General features: G+C 39.1%; 1 protein-coding gene across 1 annotated transcript; it reads right to left on the minus strand.

Annotated features, from left to right (window-relative positions):
* Positions 1–7,338: 7,338 nt before the first annotated feature.
* On the minus strand, positions 7,339–8,562 carry LOC124613281. Its single transcript, XM_047141975.1, has one exon. It carries the CDS (start codon positions 8,560–8,562, stop codon positions 7,339–7,341), a length of 1,224 nt encoding a protein of 407 aa, XP_046997931.1.
* Between the last annotated feature and the right edge of the window lie 1,732 nt (positions 8,563–10,294).

Consider the following 10,294-nt stretch of genomic DNA (forward strand, 5'->3'; position numbering starts at 1 on the left):
GGGCAGTATTGCCTCACGTGTTCCAACATCTCTACGGAATCCAAACTGATCTTCCCCAAGGTCGGCTTCTATCAGTTTTTCCATTCGTCTGTAAAGAAAACGCGTTAGTATTTTGCAGCTGTCCTCGGCTACTTTGATTTCATTACCTAATTTTTCAAAAAGTTTTGTTTCCCGGTCAGTTATTGATTCATTTACATTACCGTTTTCTAAAGTTTCATTTATTTTGATAATGTCCGCGTTGATACGTCGAGTCTCCTGTTTCAGAAAACCGACTTCTTCGTTAACTTTATTAACTTGGTCAGGTATTTCTTCACATGCGGACTGTACTCTTGTTAAATTTAATTGAATAGCCTGTACGTTTTCATGTATTTCTTTTTGTACGGTTTGTGTTTGATTGTGTGTTTCTACTATTTCTGACAGTTCCTGTTCCTGTTTGTTTGTAAGATCTGACAATTTCTTTTCTAAGTCATTTGCCAATACATTGTATACACTATTGACGGTTTTGATGACTTTGTCTTCGATCTTTTGATCGATTTCATTGGTGAGTTTATTTAAGCGTTGTTCGAAATGTCTGTGTATGTTTTCAAATTGCGTGTTTACACTTGAAAACTGCTGTTGGAACCCAATTTCCATGTTTGACAATTTTGTGTTTGTCATGTTGTGGCTGATTTCTAGATTCGCCAGTTTTGTGTTCGTTGTGTTGTGGCTGATTTCTAGATTCGCCAGTTTTGTGTTCGTTGTGTTGTGGCTGACTTCTAGATTCGCCAGTTTTGTGTTCGTTGTGTTGTGACTCATCTTTAAATCAGATAATTGCTCGCTCACGTTTGACATCAGACTATATAATGCCTCAAGCGTAACTGACGAAGCTTGTGTGTTTGTATTTATGCCATTATTTGTTGCCATTGTTTCTCTGCCACGGTCTGATTGAATCGAAACCGGGCTAGGTTCACTGATTTCACGTGAAATATTTTCATCTGATCTGGTAATCGATGCTTCATCGACTGTGCACAAGGTTTCATTTGCAAGTGGTTCGTTATTGTTAATCCCTGTGGAGTGCAATTGAATTGTATTTACTTCTACATTATGTTGTGCTGAAAAACTAATTGCGTCATCATTTACGTCACTATTGTCAGAATCGGTGACGTGTCCATGAACATTTGTTAAATTAAAGTTCTCCGATTCCATTGTGAAGATATTATTTTTATCTGTACTTTACTGTTAATCTAAATCTTTAAATTCTCTCGCAGTTGAATTAATAAAAATATCTCGCGATTGTTATTTTTTGCGCGTCGGAAATCTACACGATGGCGCACTACGTCTTCTAATTCTGCGATTGTTGAACATAAAAAAGTAATTATCAAAGTGTAATTGTGTGTTGCCACAAACACTACCAGGATTTTAATATGGACAGGAAATGGTTCTGCTTTAAGTGGAGCTAAGCCAAGGTGCAGCCACTGCATGCGTTTGCGCTTTCCTACCTTAATTCCGACTGAGCTGCGTCACTCACGATTACGTTAGGTTTGTAAATCCTTGTCCTTGTTCCTTCTGATTATTGTGCCATCCGTTTATACAGTTAATACTGTTTCACTTTATTCGTCATTTTCCATGTGCGTCATGTAACAGAGAAACAGTAATTAGTACAAGTACATTTGTAGCACAACAATGAAGTACTTACTCTTTGTTCCACCAGCACTGTCCTGTCACGGTCGCCAGTGTGGCGAAATAAATAAAAAACATTTTATATTTTAAATTCCACGTCATTGTTGATTTAATCAGAGTTCTCACCTTAGATGTAGAATTAGTCCTTCTGCCACAATATTAATTCATTAGTCGCCATCGATGTTCTTCTCTTTGTTGACCGTGTGTACCATCATGAGTCGGCGTCGGTTCACTTCACGAAGACGGTGGAAACCAAGGAATACTATGCTACGTCGCTATAAATAATTTTCGTAACACTTCGATACTTTTCACTATTTTTTTTATTCACAACACAATAAGACTTGCTGTGCTCGTCGCACAAACCATAATTACCAACCATATGGCTGCCTTTCCGCACAGTCCAAAAATCACGTCCATCCTCCACAAGGCAACAATCGAAAGTGTCCCTTAGCTCCTTGGAGTATCAAACAAAAGAGAATCCAATGTGAACTTTACAAAGATTATAATATACATGCCTCTCAATTTATCTTTGGCGCAGCTTTTAAGATATTGTATGTCTCTGCATAGGAATGTGTCATTACAACTGCCCCCCTACTGTATACTGTCACTAGAAAATTTTATTTGATTGACAGGATACAGTAGTCGACCTTGCAATTGATAGGTTTGGGGGTCTTTTATTTACACACTTCATTTTTATTGTCTCATTTTCATGGCACTGTGAATTCTTTGGTATTTCTGAGTGTGTGTCAGTTTTTTGGTATACTTATGCTAATATTTACAAACCTTAATCCTAATATACAAAGTTCTGGTTAATACTGAGAAAATGACATCATGTAGTAAAGTTTGTACAATAAAATATACACTGAATACAACGTTACATACAAATGTTTCCTTCCTCATCAGAGGTGAAAATTAAGTCCTTGTATTGCTTTCTGTATTTATTCTGGGGCGACGAGCTTTGTTCGCTAGCCCGTGTTGAATATGGGCGGGTGATACGCGCGCCTGATTGTTTGGTCGTCCGTTAGCGGGCGACGTTGGTTGAATGCGCGCGACAGTGCACTGAATATACACCGACGTGCGGGTACCGTCGAGACTTCCGAACCTCAGTATGCGTGTGCTTTTTGTAGTTCCTTCCAGTACTTAGACTGGATACGACGAGGTACATTGGAATATGTGCCCCGAAGAACACACCACACTATGTGCGAGGCGGAGGACGATCCCGTCGATTCAACTCCTGGTAAGAAGCGTACCATGTCAAACTTGTTTGGCATTGTCCTTTCCTACTGTGACGCCATGGGTCGTTTGACGATACAAGCTTCAATTTTCGATGTCACTTGTTTAGGCTCTCTGACACTTGCAACGTAGCACTACTTTGCACAATTTTAATTTCTACATACACACCACTTTAACCGCGAGTATTGCGATCGAAACTTCCTTTTCACTACACTTTTTTTTTCTTTGCATTAACCCCTTTTACCTATTGTACTGAGATTCATTCCCCTCAATACTTCTGGTCAATGCACATAATTTGTAAGTCACGGGACTTGGCATGAAATACAAAATACATCACATACAATGGAATAACATATAATACATACAATACATTGTTTACATTAACTACAGGAAAAAACTATCGACTAAAATTGAAAAAAATTTTTGACCACTCATAGTGGCTTCTTCGTCTTGGATTTTACTGACACACACACACTCGCCTTTTTCCATTAATCTGTTAGAAGGAACAAGTCCTTTGTTTTCCTTCTTGAACTCGAGTATAAGTTAATGTTTACCCCCGTTACGTATTCTTCATACGCAACGACATGCATCAGCATGCAGAGAATACAGCTGTAGCCGCTCCACTGAAGCTTGGGAAGGGAATTTTCTACCTTCTACTTAGGGTAGTGGCAACGACTACGTGTATGCTACGGTTTTTTGCGTATAAAATCTGAAAATGCACGAAATAATCATTTATATGCAGCATAACCCTAATATGTACAGTGTTTTGTGCTTAAGCACGTTCTGGTGTGCTTGTAAATCATTACCTCTAATAAAATTTCCTACATTAACATAGACATATAAACATACAATCTTGAAGTTCAGGGTGTAGCTACTATTAATATGTACAGTGTTTCATAATAGCGGCACGCCCTTGTGTGCGTGTATCATTTTCAATTAAAGTGCGCTTATAGGCGTCTTGTTTTATCATTGGAGAAAAAATAGACATTTTAATGCATCGGTTGTCATGAAAATCTATGTACACGAACAATCAGACCTTCATAGCTTCAGTGCAGCATGAAATTCTTTATGACGTTTTTATTCATAATTCATTTTATAGACGATTCCTTTGCTTACAGGTCGTCGATCACACTACTTACCTGTTTCTCGTATAGCGGCGATGTCATTTTCATTCTTCGTGACCGTAAATCGTTATATGTATGAAAGATATAATTTCGACATGATTTATCCTTTCATGTTTCAAGTGGGTAAAGTAATTCATACCTTCCTTCTGCATACATGAGTGAAGCATCGCTAATGTTGCATTTTGTATCGGGTTTTTCGTATTTTCTCATAAACTCGTAGAGTCTTACGGTTTTAATTAAGTTGTTTCTTGATGTTAGGTATACATGTTTATAAGAGGTTGTCTTAGAGTTTAATTTTCCTTATACACTTCTACGTTGTTTAAGTTCCGTACATGTACAGAGCTTCTTTCGCCTTTCACACATTCATACATACGTTTATACACAAAAAAATATCTACCACTATAATATACACTTTGCTGGTGGGGCCCTTTTTCGGTACCCTGCACCATTCCTTCAATATTCCAAAATAATTCAGGGTGTACTGAGCATCGTCCCTTATACTAATAATACTTACAACTAAATATTTCTTCTTACATACATAACTGCCTTACAGTCCATTAATGTGCAACATTCCCTATTTTCCTCCTTTACACTTTAGCTTTCGTACATGTACCCTCGTGTATAGCTTATATATTCTACAAAGTTGTTTGCTGAGTGCTTCAGGTGTTTCCTAACGTTAATGTGTTTCTCCCTCTATAAACCCTAGGTATTTGTTTTGAGGGCGATTCAGTTCGTTACTCACGTTGCATAGATCTGTTTATTATTACCCTATTTTAAAGCTTGTGTCACTCTTTTCCTTAGTCACAAAAATTCCCGCGTTTACCTTGTTGTTCATTCTGAAAATCGCTAGCTACTGTGTAATGTAAATGTATGCGTTATCGCTTTGATTTCCTCTTTGCTGCTTTTTCCCTATATGTAATTGTGTGCTGTTCTCGTGTACATAGCCTTTCTTCCGGTTATATATCTGCATTATTTATTTATTTATTTTTCTATTTTCTTTCTCCTTGCGTACAAGCTAAGATTTTACTCAGTATAATATAATATTACAATACCGTCCATGACCAGTATGTACTTGTATGTTCACTTTTATTACGTAATACCAGCTTATAATTAAATTTTCTAAGTTACTATTTACAAGACTTGTGTACCCTTTCCTTTCTTGTTTTTGAATGACTTTCGTCTCTGTGTCTCATAGTAAGAGTGGTCTCAAAACTTTTAAACTTTCCGCGCATGCGCGCTTACGTACCACGACTGGACTGTAGGCGCGGGGAAAACTCTGCATTGTTGGTGAACATTATTCGTGATAGCCACCACCGTGTAATAGTCACGTGACGCCTGGACTCGACCGCGCATGCGCCTTCGCGCTTTGTATACACTCAGCTGATCGGACTGGGAAGGGGGAAGATTTCTCCCCGGCTCGCTGCCTACAGCGCGGCCAATGACCTCGTCTTGACATGTAGCTATCGCGTGCTCATGAGCTGAGCGTTGGATTGCAACTTCGACGTGTGGTTTGTTGCTCGTCTCAAGCGAACAAACTCTGACCTTCGTGCTAATTTGTCTTTGTTCCCCTCTCTTAAATAACTGAGTTAGACTACAAAAGTACCGTATGGTTTATTTTATAGTGTTAAGACTCACAGTAACACATGTTTCATTAGGTTTGGTTAAATATGCGTTTTTAAGCTGGCATATGCCCCCAGTTGTTCGCAAGTTTCTTAGGTTAATGACAGCAATTTTACTATGTGATCCAAGGTTGTACAATTTCAATTTTGCTAAAATAACATATAACCTTTAAAGAAAAAATTCCTTGATGTCCTTGTGGGGGTATAACCCTTTCACCTTGCCCGTTCGTGTGTTACCTAACAGATAACATCCTGGGTGAGGTTTGTCTATTATAATGAAATGGCCATCATACAAAAACTGCCACTTAATACTTTTTGACTTGTTACTACAGCTGTCAAGATTTTACAATTTTCCGTTGGCAACACTGGTTCTTTTAATGCTTTCGAAACTTCTTTAAATAAACTGTTAGAAATAATATTCGTAGATGCGGCTGTATCTAAAATTACGTTGGTAATTATAGTTCCTATCTTTGCTGTTATTACAGCCTGCACGAGGTCACTTACCTTGTCCGGTGCTTTCATCTCTTCTTCACATAGATCATCTTCTACGGTCGCATCCTGATCATATCTTAAAAATAATTGTCTAAGATGTAATGTGTGCTTGTTTGTGCCCCCTGTTGTCAAATCGGTCGGCCGGTGGGGGCTCATTACGACCGATTGTTGTTTACCGGGGGAGACAACGGCGTTGCTTCAGCACTGTCCGTTACATCTACAAAGTGTACTGAGTGGTTATTCTGTCGCCAATTAGTTTCCGGACCGCTGCGTGCAACATTTTCTTGCGACCGGCCGTCGCTATTCCTCCTTGGTCTATCATTCCTATTACTGTAACTATTGTAATTTTCATTTGTGTGCCGCCTTTCATCACGCGGGCCTGACCAATCATTCACGTGATTTCTATCATTTCCATACCGGCGTGGACCGTAATCTGTACTGTACCTTCGGTCTTCACGTCTCTGTGGCGCCGAATTCCTCCGATTTCCGTAATTCCAGGTTCCATTATTTGGCCTTGTCGCATACGGATGCCAACTGTGTGGGTTTTGTCCACTGCCATTAAAATGATATCCGTTACCGTTGTTTTGATTGGTTCCGGAATATTCATTCCGATTACTTGTGCTCGGCTCTTCTTCGTATATTAGATCAATTGAGTCGAGCACGGAAAGAAAGTATTCAAGGTCGTTCTCCGGTATGGTTACCAATTTTTCGCGTAAGTTCGCGGGTAGTCTGTTTTTCAGAATTTTGAGAACATCTACGTGCGGCACTGGATTGTTCCAATAGCGCGTCTTATTCAAGTACTTTTCGAAATACTTTCTCAACCCGCCGTTTTTGAGGTTGAACGGTTGTGGGTTGAATACTTCACGGCGCAGTCTTTCTTGGACCCCAGCAGACCAATATTTCTCCAAGAAAGCCCGTTCAAATTGTTCGTAGGTGACGCACTGTTCAGCCATGTCTGTGGCCCACAAAAGTGCGTCGCCTTGTGTGAAGCCTACTACATATCTAATCTTCTGTGCCTCAGTCCAGTTTCTTGGTAAGACATTTTTAAATGCTCTTACGAATACGACTGGACGAGTTTTTCTGGATTCTGTGGAGAAAACTGGAAACTGTCTATTTTTCAACAGGCTCTCATCGACTAGAATCGTCGAGATGCAAGGCGACACACCTACTGCCTGTTGCAGCACCGCGTTTGGCGAATAGCCATTGTTTGCCTATGCCGGTGCGTGCACATACGCCGGACTGGGCGCGTGATGTTCTGCGTTATTGACATCGTAATCTGGCACGGGCGAATAAGTGTCGCGCTGCCTGTTGCTTAACGTAGGCAAGTCATTTGAAACATTCAGTCTGCCAGCAATTTCCTTGCGTATTCTGTCCTCGGCTACTTTGATTTCATTACCTAATTTTTCAAAAAGTTTTGTTTCCCGGTCAGTTATTGATTCATTTACATTACCGTTTTCTAAAGTTTCATTTATTTTGATAATGTCCGCGTTGATACGTCGAGTCTCCTGTTTCAGAAAACCGACTTCTTCGTTAACTTTATTAACTTGGTCAGGTATTTCTTCACATGCGGACTGTACTCTTGTTAAATTTAATTGAATAGCCTGTACGTTTTCATGTATTTCTTTTTGTACGGTTTGTGTTTGATTGTGTGTTTCTACTATTTCTGACAGTTCCTGTTCCTGTTTGTTTGTAAGATCTGACAATTTCTTTTCTAAGTCATTTGCCAATACATTGTATACACTATTGACGGTTTTGATGACTTTGTCTTCGATCTTTTGATCGATTTCATTGGTGAGTTTATTTAAGCGTTGTTCGAAATGTCTGTGTATGTTTTCAAATTGCGTGTTTACACTTGAAAACTGCTGTTGGAACCCAATTTCCATGTTTGACAATTTTGTGTTTGTCATGTTGTGGCTGATTTCTAGATTCGCCAGTTTTGTGTTCGTTGTGTTGTGGCTGATTTCTAGATTCGCCAGTTTTGTGTTCGTTGTGTTGTGGCTGACTTCTAGATTCGCCAGTTTTGTGTTCGTTGTGTTGTGACTCATCTTTAAATCAGATAATTGCTCGCTCACGTTTGACATCAGACTATATAATGCCTCAAACGTAACTGACAAAGCTTGTGTGTTTGTATTTATGCCATTATTTGTTGCCATTGTTTCTCTGCCACGGTCTGATTGAATCGAAACCGGGCTAGGTTCACTGATTTCACGCGAAATATTTTCATCTGATCTGGTAATCGATGCTTCATCGACTGTGCACAAGGTTTCATTTGCAAGTGGTTCGTTATTGTTAATCCCTGTGGAGTGCAACTGAATTGTATTTACTTCTACATTATGTTGTGCTGAAAAACTAATTGCGTCATCATTTACGTCACTATTGTCAGAATCGGTGACGTGTCCATGAACATTTGTTAAATTAAAGTTCTCCGATTCCATTGTGAAGATATTATTTTTATCTGTACTTTACTGTTAATCTAAATCTTTAAATTCTCTCGCAGTTGAATTAATAAAAATATCTCGCGATTGTTATTTTTTGCGCGTCGGAAATCTACACGATGGCGCACTACGTCTTCTAATTCTGCGATTGTTGAACATAAAAAAGTAATTATCAAAGTGTAATTGTGTGTTGCCACAAACACTACCAGGATTTTAATATGGACAGGAAATGGTTCTGCTTTAAGTGGAGCTAAGCCAAGGTGCAGCCACTGCATGCGTTTGCGCTTTCCTACCTTAATTCCGACTGAGCTGCGTCACTCACGATTACGTTAGGTTTGTAAATCCTTGTCCTTGTTCCTTCTGATTATTGTGCCATCCGTTTATACAGTTAATACTGTTTCACTTTATTCGTCATTTTCCATGTGCGTCATGTAACAGAGAAACAGTAATTAGTACAAGTACATTTGTAGCACAACAATGAAGTACTTACTCTTTGTTCCACCAGCACTGTCCTGTCACGGTCGCCAGTGTGGCGAAATAAATAAAAAACATTTTATATTTTAAATTCCACGTCATTGTTGATTTAATCAGAGTTCTCACCTTAGATGTAGAATTAGTCCTTCTGCCACAATATTAATTCATTAGTCGCCATCGATGTTCTTCTCTTTGTTGACCGTGTGTACCATCATGAGTCGGCGTCGGTTCACTTCACGAAGACGGTGGAAACCAAGGAATACTATGCTACGTCGCTATAAATAATTTTCGTAACACTTCGATACTTTTCACTATTTTTTTTATTCACAACACAATAAGACTTGCTGTGCTCGTCGCACAAACCATAATTACCAACCATATGGCTGCCTTTCCGCACAGTCCAAAAATCACGTCCATCCTCCACAAGGCAACAATCGAAAGTGTCCCTTAGCTCCTTGGAGTATCAAACAAAAGAGAATCCAATGTGAACTTTACAAAGATTATAATATACATGCCTCTCAATTTATCTTTGGCGCAGCTTTTAAGATATTGTATGTCTCTGCATAGGAATGTGTCATTACAAGACGTTTGTATTCCTTTTTGCCTGCTTCACTTACTGCATTTTTGTATTTTCTCGTTTCATCAATTAAATTCATTATCTCTTCTGCTACCCAAGGATTTCTACTAGCCCTCGTATTTTTACCTACTTGATCCTCTGCTGCCTTCACTATTTCATTCCTCAAAGCTACCCATTCTTCTTCTACTGTATTTCTTTCCCCCATTTCTGTCAATTGTTCCCTTATGCTCTCCCTGAAACTCTGTACAACCTCTGGTTCTTTCAGTTTATCCAGGTTCCATCTCCTTAAATTCCCACCTTTTTGCAGTTTCTTCAGTTTTAATCAACAGTTCATAAGCGATAGAGTGTGGTCAGAGTCCACATTTGCCCCTGGAAATGTCTTACAATTTACAACCTGGTTCCTAAGCCTCTGTCTTACCATTATATAATCTATCTGAAATCTTTTAGTATCTCCAGGGTTCTTCCATGTATACAACCTTCTCTCATGATTCTTGAACCAAGTGTTAGCTATGATTAAGTTATGCTCTGTGCAAAACTCTACCAGGCGGCTTCCTCTTTCATTTCTTAGCCCCAATCCATATTCACCTACTACGTTTCCTTCTCTTCCTTTTCCTACTGTCGAATTCCAGTCACCCATGACTATTAAATTTTCGTCTCCCTTCACTACCTGAATAATTTATT

This window comes from Schistocerca americana, chromosome 4, assembly GCF_021461395.2.
Source record: "Schistocerca americana isolate TAMUIC-IGC-003095 chromosome 4, iqSchAmer2.1, whole genome shotgun sequence".
In the NCBI taxonomy this organism is placed as follows: domain Eukaryota; kingdom Metazoa; phylum Arthropoda; class Insecta; order Orthoptera; family Acrididae; genus Schistocerca; species Schistocerca americana.

Coding starts and splice junctions, on each gene's coding strand:
- LOC124613281 (XM_047141975.1), bottom strand. CDS start 8,562: ATGGAATCGGAGAACTTTAATTTAACAAATGTTCATGGACACGTCACC.